Here is a 23,734-nt window from a genome sequence, read left to right as displayed (position 1 = left end):
ACAGACAGGGCTCCTCCAGCCCATCAGGAGTCTTGAGCCATATTGTACAATCACTCTGGCTGGATTTTGAGACTCCTGCTTCACAGAGACATCAAACCTTAATATCTGAACTGTCCAGGAGAGGGCTGAGCATCCCTGCAAATAGTAACCAAAGTTGTTGGAAGCCACAGCATGGACTGGCATGTGACTGGCAAGCTGATGTGGTCAAAGCTGCAGCTTTACACATTCAGAGTATGACCTGCTTGCTGGAAGGCTGTTTGTGAGCAGCCCAGGCTGGGAGATAGAGCAGCAAAACACTCACTAAGAGACATCCCGAGTTGCAGGGCAGAGGGTGACAAACCCTCCGTTGTCTGGGTTGCACCCGAGAACATCACAATTTGCTCGTAAAAAATCTCAGTTCAGATGAGGTTCTTCTAAGAAAATTAGAATAGGTTTATTTGGATCTCCTGTCCCCTGCATCCTAAACTCAAGGGTCTTTATACACAAGAGAGAACTACAGAACCATTTCAATCACAGAAATGTTGCATTAATTTGTGTCTTATTAGAAAGTCACAAAGGTAGCTCTCCAGGGAAGTTGCTAATAATTTTCATTGCTTACTTTTTTCCCCAGCCTTTCTTTTTATCTTTTCAGGCATCAGTAATGAATTCCCCTTTGATTTTTCCATTCATAGTCTTAAGAAAGACACCTGCTGAGAGCGTCGGCCATAACATTTTGTTTGCCTGAAAAAACATTGCTGAAATTCCTATGCAATATTTTATGCACCAGTTCTATAACCTTATTACTTTGTTGTAGAGGCCAGGGAATCTCGCTTCTCCCTGCTGGATGACACAGAACATTCGGGCCCTGTTGTCCATCATGATTCAGATATATCTGTTACTGAAGAGAGGCAAAAAATGAAGGCAGGCATTTCAGACTGTTCTAAGCACCAACAGGTTGGTATGGAGGCTTCTTGAGGTGATCATCTGTCCCATACTATGAGGTCATCTGCTCTACATAGTGAGATCATCAACGTATGCCCCCCTGTCCTAACAGAGATGCACCCATTGTTACAGTTACTGCTGGCATCAGTTGGAAGACGGGAACACCTCCTCCAGCATCGCGATGACCCTTCCACCACTGTAGGGAGCGCTTCACCAGCTGGGGAACAGACACGTAGTTGTTTAGACTGTGTCTGTTTGGCAAGTAAACTGATCAGAGCCATCCCCAGAAACACACCAAAAAAGGTGCAAGCTGCCACATGATTGACAAGTTGAAGACAGTTACTGACTGAAGTCTAGGGGCTCCCTGGAATAGTTCTTACAAGGTTTGATGGTGTCCTGGATCTGTCCTAGGGAAGGAAAGCCCTGGATGCCAAGGAATCCAGGGGTGCTCCTATAAGTTATATGTTCTGAGTAGCAGGCAGTGTGGATTTTTCCACATTCCGCTGATGACCCAAGTCCAAGCACAGAGAAAGCGTTATCCTTGAGTGGATAGCACCTCTTGATATGACCAACGCTTGAATAGCCCAGTATCAAGGCACGGGAATGCTATGCTTGCATGATGACATGGGTAGGCAGCCAGTACCTATAGAACCCTTGGAGAAAACTCTCAGACCTATGAGGAGACTGAACAGGAGCACCTAATATTGATCCTGGCCTATGATGAAATGCAGTGACTTCATAGGAGACGCACATATTGCTATATGGAAGTGCACATCTTGAAAGTCAAGGGCAAAAGTGAATCCCATGAACCTAGAGAAGGATTACAACTTCCAGAATCACGATCCTTAACTGAGGCCTCATGAATTTGTTCAGAAACCTCAGATTTAAAATTGGCCTCTATTCTCCATTTTTCTTTGATATGAGGAAATACAAAGAGAAACTCCTTCGCTCTGTTCTGAACAGGGAAGTTCTATTAGTCCTGACAAAAAAAAAAGGGGGTGGGGGGAGGTTATGTCCTGTCTTAGCAAAAACTCATGAGAGGGGTCCTCAAGGAGCGATCAGAAAAGGGAATGAGGAATAGGGAAGGAAATAAATTGGAGTTGCCTGATAATGTTTCAAACATTAGTCTGAAATGATATGCTCCCATGCTTGTTGGAAATGGGGAAAATAAGTCTACAGATGTAGGGAGAGGAGGAGGAGGTAGGCAAAATGTTAAAGCTGACAAGCTGCTGTGAGTGCAGGAGGAGGGAGTTGGAATCCTCAACCATGTCATCAACTGACACTTTGATGATGAATCCTGCTGTGAAGTCACATTGGGTGTGTTAGAAGGGCTCTTTCTCTGGAACCTGTCTCCCTTTCTAGAAAGCTCCATCAGTCTCTGAAATCCAAAAGGATTGTGTGGGCAGGCTCTTTGAGCTATCTGTGATCTATGCAAACGGAAATTTAGAAATGGCTTATAAGCATAATGTGGCCCTGGACTAGAGTCCTTAATTCAGTGGTCATCAACCAGTAGCTCGGGATCTACCAGTAGCTCTTGGAGCCTCTGACAGGTGATCCTGACTGGTTTAGCTGGGAAGCTATTCAGTGCCTGCAGTTCAGATGTCCCTCCACCCACAGTCATGATGCTCCTGCCTTGAAGCTGCTCCACTGGGAGCCTCCTGCTTGCTCTGCAGGGTGTGGAAGGGAGAAAGGGGGGGGAGTGTTGATGTCCGGGTGTTCCTCCTCTCCCCGCTTCTGTACCCCGTCTCCACAGTGAGAAGGAGATGGAGGGAGCTTGGCAATGCAAACCTCTCACACACTGTGCGCGTGTCTGTCGTTCTCACAAACACACACTGCCCTTCACTCTCATCTCTTGACAACACATACGTGGGGGCTTGTTACTACTTTTACTACTTGCAAAGTGGGCTTTTTTTAATGTTTATTTTTGACTGGTCTGTGCATTTCATAATTTTCATTTCTCTCTTATGCTTAAATTTAATTTTTTGAGGCGTCAGTTCTAAAATGCCTAACCTGTCATGGCTGGAGTAATTATCCCTGTGGTAACTGCTGCTCCTGGAAGTGACCAGCATGTCCCTGCAGCCCCTGGGAAAGGTAGAGCAGGGAGTCTCCACATGCTGTCCTTGCCTGCAGACACCACTCCTGCAGCTCCCATTGATCAGTAACTGGGAACCATGGCCAGTAGAAGCTGTGGGCTCAGTGCCTGTAGATGAGGGGCAGCACATGGCACCATGGAGCCATTGCTGTACATGCCTGCTGCTTTCAAGGGTGGTGCAGGGCCAGGGCAGGAGGAAACTTGCCTTAACTCCACTGCTCAACCACCTGGAAGCTGTCTCCGTTAAACAGTGCCCAGCCAGACAGAGCCTGCTTCCTTCAGCTTGCACCCTGAAACCCCTCCTGAATCCAATCGCCCAGCCTGGTGAAAGTGAGTGAGGATGGGAGATGGGAGAGAAGGGGGATGGGAGTGAGCAGGATGAGGCCTCAGGAAGGGGTGGATCAGGGGCAGGGCCTCAAAGAATGGGTGGGAAGGAAGTGGGGCAAGAGTTTAAAGTTTGAGGTAGATCTTACATTCAACTTAAATTGAAGAAGTGATCCAACAAAGGTTGGAGACCACTTTCTTAATGTATGCAATTACTGATTAGTATTCTCTGTGTACAGCTTCGGTCCATCAAACAGGAGATCCTCTGCTATATTCTGGACATCTCTGGGGAAAACCGGACAACTATAACTATTACCACTGCTGTAAAGCCGCAAATCTCTGTGGTATCTGCAGAATCAAGAGCTTAAATGCTTTGCTGAATTGAAGCCAAATTGTATACTCTATGATGATGTCTCTGAAAACAATGTCCGGTAAGTGACATTAGGTTCTGGAAATCAACATACTGCCAGCAGATACAGTAAAGTCAGTTATTTATGAGGTATATAGAGTTAAGTCAGTCATATAGGTCTTACTCCTTACCTTAAACTCTAGCTAATTTTTCCTTCCTGTTACTCCTACTTAGCTTCTTCCAATCCATACTTTTGCCCAGCTATAGCAAGTAATCAGTGCTGGGACTTTGTCTCTTATTCTAAAGGGAGATAACACATCCGGACAAGTTTCCTAAGCTATGGAACAGGGGAGGAAATCAAGAGCCAAAATCCTCACTAATTGTGGTTTCATGGCTTTCACAAAATTAGAGGATTATCTCACTGCTCTCGGAGCCCCTGGATTTCTTTTTCACATCACAACTGAGTCATGGGGCTCTCATACTCATGGGATAAGCCTCCTTAGCTCTTTTCAATCCATGGGATACCCTTTACCTCTCACTTCCCTTGGTCAGTGTAGTATGATGAAGGGAAGAGTAAAGATTCTAGGATCATTAAGCCATGCAGAAAAATGCCATGTGACATCAAATCACACCAGAGTAATTGTAAAAAAATTACGAGCATGGAATTCTAACTTTCCCATCATGATGGAATGAGTCAGTATATAATGAGAGCATTAGTTTGTTAAAAAAAAAGATATAATTAGCCAGTTACTGTAATACACAAGCTTGACTGATCATTTCATGGAAAGAAGGTCAGCTGATGACTTATGACTTCACTAACGTCACTCTGTATCTAATTATCAATGATTTGATGTAAAAAAGCCATTTGTCAATTCAGAGGAAAGATGTTTCAAACATAAATAAGTGGAGGATGGGGATGGCAGGAGCTAGGATTAGATTAGGAAATTTTGTTTCAATGCTAATCATCTTGTTCTTCCGGGTTGACCAAGGAACAATTGGTCACTTTATGAAATCAAATTTCTGGTTTGCATGTTCTTTAGACAATGATCCCAGTATAGATTTACATTAGTTTGCTAGCATCCAAACCACAAACTGAACCAACCCACGGGGCATTTGCCCAGCACATTTAGCCATTTGTTAGTAGGGGGCTAACAAAGGTCTCTAATTCTTCCAAGAGAGCAATTCCACTCAAACACAGAAGTGAGGCCTTTCAAATAACATGGGAACTGCATTGGTTTAAACATGAGTTGTACAAAATGTCTAATCCAAAACCCTCTGAGTAAGGGGACAATTGTCTACTGTCTTATGTACCCCCAGCAAGGTTCCCCACCTGATAGACCTGAGTCACAGTTCATGGGAGAAAGGAGTCACCATTCTTCTGTGTAATCACTACTCCTCCATGAAAGCAGCTAGACTCAAGATACCTGGATTCTACCCCCATTTGTGCTATCTGATTACGGACAAATCACTTCATCTGTGTCTGTTTCTCCTCCCACCTTTTGTCTCTCATCTGTTCAGAGAGTAAGATCTTTGGGGAAGGAATCATCTCTTGCTCTGAGATATGATCTATCTAAACCACACTATTTGAACTATGTTAGTAGCATAACTGAAGATCTACTTACTGCAGAGTCCACACTGCGCTGGATTGACGGGAAACCCTCTCCCATTACCATCTTCTTCTGGTGGACTACCGGAATCAACTGGAGAGTGATCAGTAGTCAGTTTAGTGGGTCTTCACTAGACTTGCTAAATCAAACCCCAGTGGATCGATATCCACAGCATTGATCCCGACTGTAGTGGAGATAAGCCCTGAGTTTATACAGCACCCAATAAAATAGAGCCTACAGGTTTTACTGTAATACAAATAATAAGGACCAGATTATCTGGTGCTGTATCACTGATTGATTTTGGCCATACAGCCAATCTACTGGAGTCCTCAATGTAAGGGTACAAACAAAAAGCTGGGTTAACAAGTTTCTAGGCTACCACCTTTCCTTACTGCTGGTAGAGAGGCTACACTCAGGGCACCCCTATCCGATATTCAGAATAGCACTTTGCTAATCATTCTGTAAGAACCGTGATACCTTGAGAAGTGCTATGAAGGTGTATATATACTTCTCTTTTCTCCTTAGCTTGCTATGTTCATGCTTTGACAAGGCAGCGCTACACCTCTGTAAGACTGTGTATAATTTACACTAAACACCTGTTAATCTGCAAATTGAATTAAAGGTATGATTTTGATACCTCCTGTTATAGGCTTTAGATGCAATTAAATTAGCCTAGCTCTGTCCTAATGATCATTAACACATCAACCTTTTTCTGCTGTACGTGTTTGTTACCAGCACCAAGTTAAAAGGAAAGAAATTAGACAGCAGAGACTTGAAAGACCTGAAATAAACCCCCACACCTGAATACCCCCCACAGTGTGTTTTGATCTAGGTTTGAACTTTATATCTTATGCCAAACTCTAATCATTACCAATATCTTGCAAGAAGCCTGTGCCTGAAAGAGTTAGTGTTTTACAAGGCAGCCGTGACCAAAATCAACCCCAAACAAATCATTCATCACTGCAAATCTCCAGAACTAACTTGTACTTTCATCAAGAAAAGTACGGTTATAAACACACATCATAGATGAAGAGGAAACACAAAGTATGTACTGTAAGCTTTCATGAATCGTACACAAACAAAGCCTTTGATAGCTCTCTGAATACACACTGTATCATTATGCCCAGGGCTAGCAGGCTCTCTGTAGTCTATTCTAGGCTCTTGGTTTCTAAAGGGTGTCTCTCTCCCCCCCATATTACATTACCACAACTCAAATCTTCCCACTGGCTCGCTGTGCCTTTCATTATCAAGTCAAAACTCCTTATCCTCAACCTCAAGGAACTGAATACATGGTGCTCACCCTGCCTACCAGTCCGCATCTTTCTTACTACGGCCCTGTAGCCCTGTCTGTGCCTTTTTGCTCACCACCACCAATAGAATAGCTTCCCTTCTCCAGTACGTCACCTCACATTCCTTTAAATCTCACAAATTCTTCTGTCTTGTCTCTCTCACTAACCCCTGCTCTCTCTGCCCCACCCTGTTCATTCAATAACTGTCAAATTATTTTTTTAAAATCTAGAACAGTGCAATACATGTGCCAGTCTAAATAACGTAATCTGGTTCTAGGAACCTGCATGAAGAAGAAGAATTCTTCTGCCGACTCAAGCTGGCAACCAGACTAGAGAGGGCCTATTAGGTCCAACTTCAGGTTAGAAAAACTTTGAGAACTCTCTCCAAAGCATAGAGCAACCACCAGAAATTGCCAAATTCAAAAAAATAAGCTCTGATAGTCCACTTATGTTTGTTGCTATTGTTGAAATTAACACAAAGGGAAACCCAAAGAAGGGTTCGTTTGGCCCCTACTCGGTCTATTAGAAGGGCCAGATCTGCTTAAGTGCCTTTCTCCCATTGCTTTTTCTGTAGGTTTGGATTGTCAAGTATTTGGGGAAGAGACCTTCTCTTGTGTCTGCCTTTAAAGATACTGCAGTTGTAAAGACATAGCAAAAGTAGGTAATAATAAATACCCCAAAGGCAAATACTCCCAGGCTGTGTCTACATTGGCATCCCTTTCCGGAAAAGGGATGCTAATGAGACACTTCGGAATTGCAAATCCGCGGGGGATTTAAATATCCCCCACGGCATTTGCATTTACATGGCTGCCGCTTTTTTCCGGCTTGGGGGTAAGCCGGAGAAAAGCGCCAGTCTAGACGTGATTCTCCGGAAAATAAGCCCTTTTCCGGAGGATTTCTTATTCCTACTTTCAAGACTGGCGCATCTAGACTGGCGCTTTTCTCCGGCTTACCCCCAAGCCGGAAAAAAGCGGCAGTCATGTAAATGCCGCGGGGGATATTTAAATCCCCCGCGGATTTGCAATTCCGACTCGTAACATTAGCATCCCTTTTCCGGAAAGGGATGCCAATGGAGACTTAGCCCCAAGGTTTAGATTGAACAGCCTTTTTTGGTAGGCTAGCTAAAACAGTTGGTCCATAATGTAGCTTTACACTTATGGAGACTTTACTTAAGGATTTAGGGTTGCCAGGTGTCCGGTATTGACCCAGACAGTCCAGTATTTTCACCTCCTGTCTGGTAAAAAAAAAAAAAAAAAAAAATCAGAAAATACTGGACATCTAAAATGTCCAGTATTTTCTGATTTTTTTCCCATGCCAGGAGGCAAAAATACCACAGACCTGGCAACCCTACCCCAAAGGTCTTAAAGGGGCCATGCTTGTTTTCTTGCTTAATAACTGTCAGGGTTCTTTTTTTTGCTCAACAACTTTGGTCTCCTCCACCCTTTTTTTCCCTCAACAGTGGGTTTTGTTTTGTTTTTGGCAGGGGGGGGGGGGAGAGGGGAGAGGGACGGGGGAGTGTTTGGCATTTTTGGTTAAACCATCTGGAACCTTATAAGGATTTGGCCTAGCTTTTAAGTCAGTGGTGGGCAATCTGCGGCCCAAGTGCCATATGCAGCCCATCAGGGTTCTATGTGTGGTTCACGAGACATTTTGTTTACCACTGTCCATGCACAGGGATTGCAAGATTCCACTGGTTTCTGTCTACATCGTTTTTTCCCCTACAGCATTACAGCTATGGTTCAGTCAGCCCACGCTGCAAATTGCAGGTACACAAGCACAGTTAGCAACACTAGCCTATCCCAGGAGACCCCCTGAGCTATGACAACCTTGCAGCCCACTGAAACGAAGGAGGGCCACTCATGCAGCCCATTCACTAGGTGGTTTCATTTTAGGGTTAATTTGTGTAGCACACAATGGATCACATTAGGTGTGATCCACTCAGGAGACCCAGGCTTACTAGCATGAGCAGAAATTCTACAATGCTCATCTATCTAGCCTATGTCTTTTATGCAAAATTTTACACAGATTAAGCCCATCCTGTCTTGGAGTGAATCTAAATATATTTTTCTCCCTCACCTCTCCTGAAAAGAAGTTTCAATTCATTGAGAGGAAATGTGCCCTCCACCCAAAACTGGGTAGCAGAGGGAGTTATGTGGGAACATGCCTTAAGACTAAATATGACCAAGAACTGGGATTTCCATTCTGTGAGAAAATTCCAATATTTTAAAAAAATGCTCTAATTTGGAATGAAAACACAAATTTAAAAAATATCCCACCAAACAACATTTTTATTCGGGACCATCAAAATATTTCACTTCCATTGAGTGTTGTCTCAATTCATTTCATTTGACACGTATAAAGGTCAAAATTAAATTAATCAATACAATATCAATATAAAATGCTTTTCAACTTCCCGCCCCCCACGCACCAGCAATGTGTTTTCTAAGGGTACGTCTACATTTGCTCCCTAGTTCGAACTAGGGATGCAAATGTAGGCAACCGAAATTGCCAATGAAGTGGGGATTTAAATATCCCGCGCTTCATTAGCAAGATCTCGCCCGGAGTACTAGTCGAATTCGAACCAGGAAGTGCACGCCGGGACGCGGTAGTTCGAACTAAAGCCCTGGGTTCGAATTAACATTATTCCATTTTTTGAGGAGGTTCGAATTACCGCGTCCCGGCACGCACTTCCTGGTTTGAATTAGCTGTGATTCGGACTAGCGCGCTGGGAAAGATCATACTAATGAAGTGCAGAATATTTAAATCCCCGCTTCATTAGCAATTTCGGTTGCCTACATTTGCATCCCTAGTCCGAACTAGGAAGCAAATGTAGACTTACCCTAACAGACGCTACCACAGAAATGTTTTGATTTTGATGGAACTTTTTAAACTCTTTCATGGGAAATTTCTTGACCAACTCTACTTTAGACCCGGGTTCAGAAGTGAAGGTCCAAGAGAGAATAAGAACATGGAATTACTGAACTAGGAGGTGTCCTCCAACCAAAAACCTCGAGAATAATGGCACAAACTCTCAGGCTTAAACTAAAAATGGAAGTTCGAACTCCTAAAGACTCAGATTTTAGTGTCTTCTTTAATGTGGCCCAATGGTTTCATTTTTATAGGTACATGAACAGATTTACATAGATAATGAATAATGAAATTTCCGTACAGTCGCTTAAAACTTTATTATGGCACTTTCTTGATAACACTGTTGTTCTGCCTCATTTTTATAAAAATATTAGGACTTTGGAATTCTTAAAGAGAACCAATCATATCCTCACAGCTGTGATGTTTTCCTACACCTCGTGAATGACAACATGGCAATCAATGAATAGTAGAAAAGTACTGATTATGGTAGTATCCTGTAAGGTGTATGTTCATCAACTGGATAAATCCTGAGATCCTCCTTGCTCAGGCAAATTCCCATTGACATCAACAAGTGTTTTCCATGTAAGGAATGAGTATAAACTCAAAATGAAATTCACATCTATACCAAGGTCCCATGCAAAGCTTTCACCCCATTTATGACCCAGCTGAGCACTTATGGTGCACATACACCTTGTGCTGATGCTCTAGACAGGCAAGATTTTTATTCTGAGTGTGAACCTCAGGATTTGTCTCAAATCCAATATGGATGTATTAGTTTCTTACTTGTATGCCTAACACTGAATAGAAGGAACTTGTGGGAATATATTTTTGCCCCTGATCTAATCACCCTATTCCTTGTTTATTGAAGTTAAACAGAAAGAAAAGAAGCAAACAAATTCCCTCTGTTTTTCCCCCTCCCTCTTTTTTCTTTTGTTGACAAAAAAAAAAAAATCTTTTGTCTGAAGACTGGGAATGGAACAAAATTACCACCTGGAATTTGAATTCAGCCCATTACACAATCGTGGGTCAGCAGTTAAATAGAGTCTAGACCCACAGCTAGAAAAGCCCCAGGGATTAGTTTCTGGATCTGGCCCATTTCTACTCTAGGCTGATGACTTTTAGCCTGTGAGCATGCAATAAGTTATTAAAGCAGGGAACTTTTGAATTCCCACTTATTTTACATGCTTGATTCATTCTGTGAAAATAGGAGAAACCTTTCTCTCTCTCCGCTTTAGACCTACTCCACACTGTTTCTCAGGACTGTGCTTCTGAAGCAATCACAGGTCATTTTATTCCCATTGTTCTCAATAGGAGCAAAGCAGTGCTGCCCTTCATTCCCTGTATCCTACTCAGGGCTCCGGGTTTAGGCAAAAACTGGAAATCATTTTCCACTGGAAGGTTGAATAACACTCTCGGAAGTGCTATAACTAGGGTATTTCTTTGTGTGTGAAATTATTTTGAGAGCACAGAATGGCATGTCTTATGAGCCAGGATTTCCCCTTTTTGGAGAGGTGGCATATTAGTAGGAAAAATAAGGTCAATTTTCAAAGCACTCAACTGTTTCTGGCAGGTTGTCTAGACTATCTGACTAAAGCTAATTTACAATGCGGAGATGCCCAAACCAGGAGCCATTAAGTCTAGCCAGTCCCACAGCTCTTGTCCCTGGGCATCAGTTTGACAAAATTATGACACAGGAAGGCACTGAACCGCTGCTGGAAACATAATGCTTTTTATCCCAAGTAGACTTTTGTCTGGTTCTGTTAGTTATTGCATAGTCAGGCTCTTTCAGTATTAGGTGCATAAAAAAATATTTAATACAAGGAAATATTCTCAGGAAAGTGGCTAGAGCAATTTTTTTCACTTTACCTTCCAGCCAGGAAAATTAGGCTGATTGTCAGGAAGACTGATATGGTCTGCTAGCTAGAATATCCTGCCGGAAAAAGTGCACTTTACTGACCAATTAATATTTTATATATAAATAAAAAGATTGGAGATACATTTAAAGCGATTCTGATTATGTGAGATAATGTGTAACACAACATATTCAACAGATTATCATCGGTTTTCTGTTATAGAAAATACACAGTTACAATGCAACATTCTCACATTTATTCACCAATCAGAATTACTCCTGAAATTCATCCCAAAATTATCCTACTGAAGCAAATAACTTAAAACAGTCAGAGGCAAATATTCAAACTTTTGAAATCCATGTTCTTTGATAAGTAAATAGCACAGGCTGGTGATTCTGTTCCCTGATTAACATACCGTATATACTCGAGTATAAGCCGACCCGAATATAAGCCGAGGCACCTAATTTTACCACAAAGAACTGGGAAAAAATAGTGACTCGAGTATAAGCCTAGGGTAGGAAATGAGGCAGCTACTGGTAAATGTAAACAATGAAGATAGATACCAATAAAATTACATGAATATTTATTTCAAAGAAAAACAATAACCTAGCTCTCTAAGTGGAAAAGGGGGTCAACAAAAACAATATGGTATCAAAAATACCGTAACTCCCGCTCAAAGTCCTCCCGCCAATCCAATGAGCCCCTGAATGGCCGCCTGCAAGAAAGCGCCCAGCGCCAGCACCAGTCACACACGGGAACAGACGCTCGGACACTCGGCCCAACCAGCTCAGCCCCCGCCGCCCCCACCCGGACCTTTCCCAGGCCAGAGCCCCTCTCGGCTGCTCCCCGAGCCTCCCTGCCGGCGGCCCCGGGGCGAGGCCGCTGGCTCCGAGCAGCACCTGCGGGCGCACCCGCAACCCAAGCGGCCGGCAGAGGCTCCGAGCGCTCCGCGCAGCGACGGCCCCCAACGCACGGAGCCCAGCCCACTCCCGGCAGCGCCCCCCGCCCCGAGCGCCTCGGTTACCGGGGCCAGAGCTCCGGGCTCACGCGGCTAGACCCGGCCGGCGGCAGAGACGCGCTGAGCCTGCCCGCGAGCAGGAGGCTGACTCGAGTATAAGCAAAGGGGGGCATTTTTCAGCACAAAAAATGTGCTGAAAAACTCGGCTTATACTCGAGTATATACAGTACTAACCAATACTGTCTGAATGTTATAGTTTTTGAAGATGACAAGTGAATACAGAATTTAAAATTCACAATTCTCAATGACTGATCCACCAGTGCCCAGATTTGTTAGTCCCCTGGGCTCACTGCAAAACCCATCTTTATTCTCTTTTGCAAGTCTGTGGAGAAGAGGCTGCGCTGAGGCGGACAGATCATCATGCAGTTCTTCTCAATTACGTTGTGATTGCAACTTCTTGGGTAGCTATTTAGACTACAAGATCAGCATCAAGGGTCACATTTTCAACAATGGTGGAGCCAAGTTTCGCAACCAGAGAGCAATGGACCATTGGTGATGGACTGGAAAGTGAACCCACCAGACACATACTTACAGAGAGGGCACCTTTTTTGCAGGCGTAGGCCTGGCATTGCAACCTGGCACGCAGAGTCAAAGTTCCATTCAGGTTTGCCCCAGCACTCCTCTGGACAGACAGAGGTCAGGCCAAATGTCAGAGAGTACAGTACACCAATGTTGCAGTACACCAATGAGAAGGGAGCTGGGCTCAGCCCCACTAGGCAGGAGCCACCAATGCCAGGTACGTACTGGGCAAACTCACTCTCTTGCCCCATGTGAAAATGCATCTCCTTTGGCTGAATGCTTGAAAAGGTGCCACACACGTACCTTATTAGCTCTGCCACTGATTTTAGACATTTGAAGAAATAAAATCAAATATTTGAGCTTTCAGTGCAATGGACTGACACTAGCCACAGGGCCACCTGTGATGCACCTGGTAGCATCAGATCAGTAAGAGGGATGTGACAGTGTAAACATGGAAATAGTCAACTGATGAGTCTGGGCTCATCATTTAACCTTCATGATTACATGCAGCCCCCGCCCCCACCCATTTAAGCACACTCCCCGTGAGCTACAGCTCCCAAGGAACTGTACCTCCCCCCCCCCCCCCCCCGTGTAAACATATACCTGCAGAAAATTTCAGAGGGTACATGTTTACCAAAACAAACACATTTTAATATCCCTAAACAGTAATAATTCTGTGGCACTCTTAGACACCTGGAATAAAGTTGTACAGTGTGGTCCTGGACAGAGGTCCATAAGTGCACTACTGTTGTTGTTGATGGTACTAAAACTCGACCATCCAAATACTCATAGAGAATGAAGCAAAGCATTGTGAACACAGTCAAATTGAAATTACTTTTGAAATTCAAACTATAATTCACAATTTTTTTATCCACTCTTTGCTCCGGTCTAGGTTTTTCTTGGATCAGACTGCATATTCCATCTCACATACTGACGTCTCCAGATGTGATTCAGGAAAACTGAGAAGTCACATATATTTTCCAGTTAAAATAATTTTAAATATACTCTTATTTTTGATTACAGGCCTTTTCCTTCGGCAATAAAACTGATGTCTCAATGCTCCTTGTTCACTTATTTTTTATTACTACTAGAATAGTAATTACTCTCATAGCTGATAAGTCTCAAATAGTAACAGATGAATTTACCCAGCAAATATTTATTGAGTACAGGACCAGATTTTCAGACATATTTAGGTGCCTTACCAAAGTGAGGAGTTAGGCATCTCATGGGATTTTCAAAAGCACGCAAGCAGGTTTGGTTTCCAGCTGCATCTTCAGTTGCTGCAGAAAATCTGGCTCGCACTGCTTAATACCATGCATGCTCATTAGGAATACCCACATTTGTAAAGCAAAAGTACATTTTTGCAGGATCAGCCCCACAGTGAGAAGCTGGGAAGGAGACATTGATATGATTGAGATTAATAAAGTGTTTAAATAGTCATTGTTAGCCACTTACCTGGTATGGATACAGGGTGACTCCATTTGTTCTCGACAAGGACCAGGTGCCATCGAGGTACTGATGAGCCTGGATAGCTACAGAGTTCAGGATGTTGCCATTGCTGGGGCTGGTAGCCATTTGTAGGCTGACCTTGGCCTGGTGGCCGGGGGAACCATTTTTCTTCTCCACCCCATTTATGATCCCCAGGCTGTTGGGCTTCCCACTGTGCTTGTTGGCCACAAAGCCTGTGTAATTAGCAGGAGTGTAGGAAGTGGGCATGTATGCCCAGTCTCTGGGCTGCAGGCTGCCCATATGTCGGGAGCCCACTAAGGTGGGAATATTGGAGAGAGGCGGAGGAGAGCCTGGTGAGGCATCGTACTGTTCGGTGTTGGCAGCCTGCTCAAGCGTCAGCACCATCTGAATGGCCTCCTGCTTCAGCTGGTTCAGGTGAGTGGCACAGACGTCGCATCTGTTGTCCCTCTCATTCCAGGCCTTCCGAATGGTGTTGGGAACCTGCAGTTTGTCGTGAATTGCGGAAGAGAAAGCTGGGTCCTGCAAGCCAAGCAGAGAAGAAGGGAGGAGGGGAAATTGTTTAACCAGAATCATTGCAGTGAAACATTTCCGAGGAGGACTGTGCATTTCAAAAGACAATTCTGGATATAAGTTTAGAAAGCAAATAAAGGCCATTTGATACAGTGAACATCCGCCAGCTGCAAAGTTAAATGAAAATTAGGAACCAGAGTGTGTGCGGGAGAAACCTTCCCTTTTTAATTCAAATACAAAGAAATGTTAAATGTATTTAAATATTCTAATCCCATCACAAGCCTCAGTGCATGGCAGAGAGAATAAATTAACTTGCTCTACCCTACTGCTGCCTTGAATTAAATCTGTTCTCAGTTACACAGGTGACAAAAAGCATAACCCACTGAGATCAAAGTGCCTATCTATACAGCCCTCCATGGATACAAAATTTGTATCTGCATCTATATTCACAAAAAATGAGCTGCAGATATCTGCATTCATATCCAAAGATATGGAAAGCCACCGATATGTGCAAATTTACAGGGTTCTAGATACAAAATTTGTATCCACATCCATATCAGCAAAAATGAGCCGTAGCTAGCCACATCCACTGAGGTGAGTACCTGCAGGTATAAAGCAGATAGCCATGAATTTGCAAGGTTCTATCTACCTAGAGGTCAGTATTTGGCCTTTGATGGCAAGAAGAGTTGAGTGAAAAATCAGGGAAAGAATGTCACAGGGTTTTTTTTAAACACAACTCAAGGGATGCAAGCCAAGCAGGCTAGTATGCATATACTGGGAAAGGAGGAGTGGATAAAGGCATGGAGGGAGGGGTTCATAAGTCAGAGGGTCATATTAATTACGATCTGTCTTTATTATATACTCAAGCATTTTACTTTCTCTGTTTAACTACCGTGAAGAGCGCCTCAGCATGCAGTGATTAATTGATTCATAAATCATGGTGCCTTCTTATGCACAGCAGCAAAAAGAGCAGTTCTAGGAACAGAAGCCCAGGAGAGCCATATGAACTGATGGGGAAACAGCAGGGGGCTGAGATTTGATCAAGCCTTAGGCTGGTCACTTCTATTAGGTGCACAAGGGGGTCAGAGCATCAAAGTGTGTCAGAAGACAAGAGCTGTGTTGTACAGCAGCTCTCCGCTTGTCACACTGCCATGAAGAATTAGGGGGGGAAAGGGGAAACACGGTTGTCAAATTGTATTTTCCATCCCACCAAACATCCTCAGAAAGAACATAGCTATGTTTGCCGATCACATAAAACTAGCTTCACATTCATTTACATCCAAGTAATGCAGAAAAGGAATCTGTATTTTCACCACAGGGCTTGAGAAAAGCGGTCTATGTAGCAAAATGTAGATTACTAACTTATTTTTAATTTGCTTTCTATGTGTCAGAGATACACCGTAGCAGTTCTACCTTCCTCTATCTAGCAAGTGCCACAGAGCTGGCTATTGTCCTTTGAAAGTTAACTGACCCTTAAGCAGTCTGGCTGGAACTCAGACTAATTACACAAAGTGCTCAGATCTAGCAGCAATACAGCATAGAAATTCCTGGACACAATAATAAGTATTCCAAGGAAATAAAGCTGTTTCTAAAATAAGCATGTGTCAGAAAGTTATAATATTCATGTAGTGCTGTGGCTTTCAGAGATACTGAGCAATGACTTCAGTTTTAATTCAGTGTTAAAAACAAACATTAGATCATTCCAATATAACAGACAGAGTGAGGAAGGAAGCTTTCTCCTCTTCCTGAGGAGGAAATAGGAAGACAGGCTGAACTTTGGATTTTTGATCCATAAATATGGACTAGCTCTTCTGATAAGAATCCACTGGATGGTTCTGCATTGACTCCAGGACATACAGTATGAAAACCTAATATAACTAAAATAATCAAAAGAAATACAGGTGCCAGAAAAACATGTTGCTAGAGAAACTAAGGCCAGGTCTTCACTAAAAGGAAAGGTTGAATCAAGACAGGCAAATCCAACTATGTTAATTACGTAGCTAGAGTCGACATACCTTGTTTTGAGTTTCCCCGCCATCCTCGCAACGGGAGGTGGCTTCCCTAATACCACGCAGAAGCAGGAGTACTCTCAATTTGATTTGCAAGTCTTAATTAGACTTACTAAATTGAACTCTGGAAGATCAATTGTGGCATCGTTGATCCTCTGTTTAGTGAGGACGAGGCCCAATACTCCACACATTAGTCAGATTTACCTGATATTCACACCAGATTTTTGTACTCGTACATTGGGCACATACGAAAAACGTGTGCCACTGTGTGTATCTAACTGTCCCTAATTATAATACTTCTGTGGTTATTCCTTAAGTTCAGCCAATGATGGACTGAAAGTGTCAAGTTTTAATCTCGTATCAATCTCTACTGAAGACCACCCTATTCTCCAGTGGGCCTAGTGTCTTTTATATGGTTGTGTTTTTTGACACTGATGTACAGAAGATCCTATTAGCCTGTCAGAAAGTGCAATGAAGAGGAATTAGTGGACAGCTGGATGGTGGAGGCCATCTCTTGCTCGAAGTCACTCACAAAGTCCCACACAGAGCTTCTATTTCTAAAAAGGTACAGGCAGGAATGGCTACTGCCTGCTGGTAGGTGATCAATCATACAAGGCGATGGACAAGGGAGAGGAGACCAAAGATCAAGGGATACACTACTCTGCCCTGGAAGAAGTGTGGTTTCCAGACTCTCTCCTCCCAGCAGGGGATTAGAGAACTAATTAAGAAACACTGGTGGGAAGGGAGGCCTTTTCCCAGATGAAAAACACATGGTTTTCACCATTGTATAAATACACTCCCAGCACTCTCCCACTAGCCAAATAGCTGGTCTCTGTTTAAGAAGTAAAAACTCCTCCACTTGCTTTTCTCGTGTGGAAGTAAATGTGTGTTTTTCCTGCAACTAAACAGTACCTTCAAATTCACTTTCCCAACACATCTGGGATACCTTTCAAATGACTTTGCACCCTAAGCTGAACACATGCTACCTCCTAAAACTGAATGGTCTGAGATTTCAGCGGTCTATTGCCTGACTATTGGAAAAACAGCTGCTCACAACTGCTGGAATGGCCCTTCTTCTGTTGAAACCACAGGGATTCACAAATAAACTGAAGTCAATGGGAGGTGTGCATGAATACAGACCGCAGACTTTAACCCGGTGACTAGAAATTAGTAGCATTTCACTGCCACACTGAGCAACGGGCCGCTGTATAGGTCAGTTAACTGTTGTTTGAAAAACTGAAGGAGAAGGATTTGTCCACACTCTCACCAGCAATGAGGGAGATGGGCAAATAAAAACAAAGTTAGGAGGAGGCGGGTGGAACAACACACAAGTGACCTTCCCCATTCTTGGTGCATCTGTACTTCCTCCTTCCCCCACACAATCAACCAGACCATTTCCTCCTCCTCTTTCCTGCACAAAGCCAACGTCATTTTCTCCCCTTCTCTTATCCCTCTGAAGGAACTGTTCCCCCTCCCTTAGGTATCACCTTTATCCCTTCCCCCATTAACATTTTCCCTTCCTCCAGCCTTTCCCTGGGCCTCCTCCATAAGGAAAAAGAGAGACCGAGGTGATGGAAAGAGAGCAAAGACCCAGGACTCCTTGGTAGAGGAGCCAAAAGTAAAGGATTTTAGAAGAGAAAAGGGGGCTTTTACAACATGCTGGTTTCCGTGAGACTCTACACCACCTTCCAAAAGGACTGATGTCTCTCTGACCCCATCCTGTAGCACAACCTCAGTTCTCTGCTCTTCTGATTTCTCCACAGGTCGTTGCGAGAAGATGGGACACTGGGCTAGATGGATCTTTGTTCTGACCCAGTATGGCCATGCTCATGCTCTCTACAGTGGCTCACCACCAACTCTACTCCTGTCCCTCCACCCTCTTGTGGTCTGAACTCTGACCTCTGCTTCGCACCGGAAGCTCCATCCTCCTGCTTCAGGAAGTCAATGGCAGTTACATCTATGTTGGGAACATTTAAGGCTCAAAAAGCAAACTGAAAATCGAAATGATGTGGGGGCCTCAGAACTTATTCTGCGCTGCAAAATGTAAATTTAAACAAAGTCACATTGCACATCCGAATAGTTTCCTGGGCCATTTTCCAAAGATGACATCTACTAGTGATATCTAGACGACATATGTATTTTCATACAGATAGTCTAAGCTGTGTCTTACTCATGGGTATCCTTCAAAGGCTTGTGGCCAAAAAGCCACTCTGCCCCCCAAAGTGTGCTCCAGTGGGCTGAGTAGTCAGACTTAGGATCTGCAAATTACCAACCAAATTCCATTTAGCAGCTTTCAGAACCAAACTAAAAGCAGGGGGAAGGCGGAAAACAGAATAAAGGGTTATAAAAGGAGAACAGGGAGGAGGAAAAAAGAAGGGGGAGAAGGATAATTGTCTTGTGGGCTGGCTTGTGGTTCTGAGGATGGCTCAGCAGTAACACAGCTGTACATCTGGCACACAGGTGTTTGCATTATGATTCGATAGCTAAACAGCAGCCAGGTTTTTAATTGGGGTGGGAAGAAAAGATAGCAATACCAGCAGGGAAATCTAAATGTACAATAAACAGGGCAAGCCCAAATCCTGCCCATTCATCTGTGTCCAGCAGTTCACTGATGCTCTGTAGCCCACCCTGCCTCTGGCCAGAGCGTGTGCAGTATCCCAAGGGTAGACTTTTCACGGCCACTCTGCAGTCAGCCCCAGACTGCCACCGAGAAGCTGGAATTTGTCAGTAGCCTTTTTACAGCATAGACATCAAAACCCATCAGTTTTCCAGTAGTAACTGCACTAATACAGCATATAGGGGTGCTACCATCGCCCAACCGTGGTTCTCTATTTCCCTGCTTATATATCGCAAGGACTTCATTTGCCCTCTTAGCCACCACAGCGCACTACTGTCTCGGCTGATTATCCACTATGGCTCCTAAACCCTTTTCTGAATTACTATTGTCCAAAATATAACCCCTCATCCTACAGACATGACTACATTCTCAGTTCCTAGAGGTATGACCTTGCATTTAGCTGCATCAAAATGCATATTGCTAAGGTGAGCCTATTTAATCATGCAATCCAGATCACTTGTCTTTATCACTGCTACCACTCCTCCATCATCTGATTTTGTTTTAGTTCATACCATTGATGGAAAATATTAAATTAGCTTTGAGCCAAGAACAAATCTCTGTCGGATACCACTATAAACCCCTGGACAATGATGGCCCACTTATAATTATTTTTTGAGATATATTACCTAGCCAAATTTTAATCCATTTACTATTTGCTGAATTCATTTTGTACAGTGCTAATTTTTTTAAACAAGTGCCTTACAGGTGTTTAAGTATATTATGTCAACCCAGTTACTTTAGCAACCAAACTTGTAATCGCAGCAAAAAATATATAATCAGGTTTGTCTGATGAGCTATTTTCCATAAAAACATGGTTAGCATAGCTTGCTGACTGCATCCTGTATCAGACTTTTCAGGATTTTATCTAAGATCTATGTCAAGCTAACTGTCCATAGCAGTGATGGGCAACTTAGGCTAGTGAGTGGGCCACGTGAGTGGCCCTTCTTCATCTCAGTGCGCCACAAGATTGTGGTTAACCAAGACAGTTTCCTGGGATAGGGTAGTTCTGCTAACAGCACTTGTGTACCTAAAATCTGCGGGGTTTACTGATAAAACTATAGCAGCTCTTTAATTGGATGCAGAGGGAACATGCAGCTCTCAGTCACTGCTGTGTGCAATCAGCTCGCACCTCACTTCATGTGTCCTTGCTTTATGTGCATGTCATTTTAGTAATACTAGTAGGAAAAAAGCCTACACAGAGAGAAGCCGGAAGAATGAGGCGACCCTGCACATGGGCAACGGTCAACAAAATGTCCCATAGGCCACACATAGAACTCCGGGGGGGGGGGGGGGGGTTGCAAGTTGTCCACCACTGGTCCATAGTTACTTGGCTCACCACTTTTAAAATACTGGAACATTAGCTCTTTCTAGTCCTATTTCAAAATTTGTTAAATAGCTATCTCAGTGGCTACAGGACAATTACATTGGTGTATCCTCTCGGTTTCAAATTTAATTTGATTTACTCATGAGAGTCATCCTATAGTGTCCTGATGAGCATCAGCACTAGGCTATTACTGACGTAATAACCAGAGTATGCCTACATGGCAGCTATCGGTGTAATTCCAGACTGGGTAGAAGCATATGCACTAGCTTTGATTGAACTAGCACACTATGAATAGCAGTGTAGCAGCGTAGCATTCAAGCGCATACAAATAATCTCAAATGGAATTGTACTCAGCCAGATAGCCAAAGCCACCACCCCATGCCTCTGTGGCTACATTGCTGCTTTTGATGCATCAGCTTGATCAAAGCTAGTATGCACACAGCTACCCCTGCTGGAAGTTACACCTCCAACTGTAGGACAGATATATACCCAGTGAGTTCACATGCTTGCAAGATGGTAGCTCAACAGATCATGAAACTCCAAACAGTGAAAGTCAGAACAACATTGGCCTTCATGACCTAGTGCTCCCCAATGTGTGTATTGTTCCAGCAGGACTTTTCTAGAAATCTAGAACCTCCTGTAACAGATGTTTAAATAAGTTACAGGAGGCCCTTGACATGCGATGCAATCTTTTCCTGGGGAAGCGTCGCAAGCCGGGGGCATCATCATTCAAGACCTTATTTATGATAGGCACCGTGCGCCACTGTAAATGCGGGCCAAGGACATAAGTCAGGGGTTTCCGGCCCCTTGCGCACTTACAAAAATGGTTGTAAGTGCAGAGGGTCAGAACTTGGGCAGTCGCATGTCAGGGGCCTCCTATATTTTTTTCAAGCCACAGTGTTACTTATCTCTTCAAAAGCACTCATGATGCTTCAAGAGACTATTATTGGATGGCTATGTCTACACTTGCGGGTTCTTGCGCAAGAACATATCCACACTGCCATGTGCTTTTGTGCAAGAGCATCCATGGCAGTGTGGATGCTCTCTTGCACAAGAAAGCTCTGATGGCTATTTTAGCCATAGGGCTTTCTTGAGCAAGCAACCCCTGCCGCGCATCCACACTGACCTCTTGAGCCAGAGCTCTTGCACAAGAGGGCTTACACTTCTTAGAAAAGAGCATAGCTCTTGCACAAGAAGCCCTCTCTTACCACGCTTTACTATAAATCTTCTTGAGCAAGAGCGGGCGGGCAGTGTGGACACACTGCGGAAGAACGGCCCTTCTTGCGCAAGAACCCGCCAGTGTAGACATAGCCCTTCTGTTTATTTCATTACAGGCAGTCCCCGGGTTACGTACAAGATAGGGACTGTAGGTTTGTTCTTAAGTTGAATCTGTATGTAAGTCGGAACTGGCGTCCAGATTCAGCCGCTGCTGAAACTGATCAGTGGCTGATTCCAGGAAGCCCGCGGCAGGGGCTTCCTGTAGTCAGCCACTGGTCAGTTTCAGCAGCGGCTGACTTGGGGATGCCTGGGGTAGAGCAGCTGGGGTGCTGCTGGGTTGGTCCAGTAGCGCCGCCGCTCCTCGGTGCTACTGGACCAACCCAGCAGCACCCAAGCTGCTCTGCCCCAGGCATTCTGATTCAGCCGCTGCTGAAACTGACCAGCAGTGGTTGAATCAGGACTGGGGCAGAGCAGCTGGGGTGCTGCCGGGTTGGTCCAGTAGCGCCCAGAGCGGCGCTACAGGACCAACCGGCAGCGCCCCAGCTGCTGTACCACAGGCGTCTGGAGCAAAGCCGTGGAGCACGGGGGCAGCGGGACAGCCCAGACGTGCCATGGCTGTCCTGCTGCCCTCGGGCTCCACGGCTTTGCTCTGCTTTGCTCCCCTGTCCTCCTGGTCTGCAGACCAGAAGGACGGGGAGCAAAGCGGCTGAACACGCGGGCAGCTGACAGCCCAGACGCGCGTCTGGGCTGTCTGCTGCCCACGTGTTCCGCCGCTTTGCTCCCTGTCCTTCTGGTCTGCAGACCAGGGGGACGGGGAGCAAAGCAGAGCAAAGCGACGGAACATGCAGGCAGCGGACAGCCCAGACGCGTCTGGGCTGTCCGCTGCCCACGTGCTCCGCCGCTTTGCTTCCTCTCCCTGGTCTGCTGGAGACCAGGGAGAGGGCCCCGTTTGTAACTGCGGATCCGACATAAGTCGGATCCGCGTAACTCGGGGACTGCCTGTACTTTCTTGCCTCTCAAGAGAGCTACCAAGGAGACAACATCTGTATTTGATCAGTTTTCAACTTCCAGTACCTCCACAACCAAGCGTTAATAATTGGGAAAAACCCAAAGGTGATTCAGGAGTCAGAACAACTACTCTCTCTTCCAATCGGAACGACTTCTTGTCCATTCAGGATATTTACTGTAGTGGCCTTTCCTGTACATTTCTAGCTTTTGCCTTTATTGTTCTCTTCCCAAATTAAGCAGCGCTTACATCAGAAGTTTGCTTATGAACGACTGGAAGCTTTTTGTGTTTTTGTTCTTTTTAAAAACAGTGACCCAGCCAAAGTGATTTGCAATGTTGCCAACTTTTGTAAGGGGTGAATAGACTGGTTTACACCTTTGCTTTCTTCTTTTTAGTTTTCTTTTCTTGGCTTTTCTTGTGGAAAAACATGCTGTGTGGCTAATTTCCTCGTCTCTCTCTATCTCTGAGGTTCAGAGCTGATCTCATTCACCATATCCTCCACTCTCTCTCATTAGTCTCTGCTATGCTTGCCTCTATCAGCTCCCAGGCTGAGCCCTTTCTATCATTTTTCTTTCCTGACACCAATCGTTATCAGATTTTTCCCTTTCTTCATCACTCAATAGGTAACTAGATGGGAAGATCGGGGTAGCTTAGGCAGAATTAGTGGGATATGTGCATCGGTACAACACATAGGGCTACGCTCTTTTACATTCAGTGCTAAAGATCTTTATTGACTATAC

At 44.3% G+C, this 23,734-nt stretch overlaps 1 protein-coding gene and 1 long non-coding RNA gene across 8 annotated transcripts in view; one reads left to right on the top strand and one right to left on the bottom strand.

Annotated features, from left to right (window-relative positions):
- KIF26B (kinesin family member 26B) overlaps positions 1–23,734 on the bottom strand; it is a 433,122-nt gene that overhangs the window by 293,920 nt on the left and 115,468 nt on the right. For 3 of the 4 annotated variants that reach the window (XR_012902838.1, XM_075924899.1, XM_075924900.1), the window contains exon 3: positions 14,296–14,829. The exons of the other annotated variant lie outside the window; for it this stretch is intronic. Coding sequence is in view for 2 of the 3 variants with exons in the window: in XM_075924899.1 (XP_075781014.1) it covers positions 14,296–14,829 (534 nt within the window). In the remaining variant the exon portion in view is untranslated. The remainder of the gene's footprint in view (positions 1–14,295; positions 14,830–23,734) is intronic. 4 annotated transcript variants of the gene reach the window in all.
- LOC112547775 (uncharacterized) lies at positions 1,090–6,987 on the top strand. Of its 4 annotated transcripts, none has more exons than XR_012902842.1 (3): positions 1,090–1,224; positions 3,577–3,768; positions 6,860–6,987. It is a non-coding gene; the product is annotated as an uncharacterized LOC112547775 (long non-coding RNA). The 4 variants fall into 4 exon arrangements; XR_012902841.1 differs by having other exon boundaries at positions 1,193–1,304; XR_012902843.1 differs by lacking the exon at positions 1,090–1,224 and adding an exon at positions 1,416–1,549.

Source organism: Pelodiscus sinensis, chromosome 3 (genome assembly GCF_049634645.1).
Source record: "Pelodiscus sinensis isolate JC-2024 chromosome 3, ASM4963464v1, whole genome shotgun sequence".
NCBI lineage: Eukaryota > Metazoa > Chordata > Testudines > Trionychidae > Pelodiscus > Pelodiscus sinensis.
The sequence above is the reverse complement of the archived record's forward strand: the minus strand, read 5'-3'. Positions and strand labels throughout refer to the sequence as shown.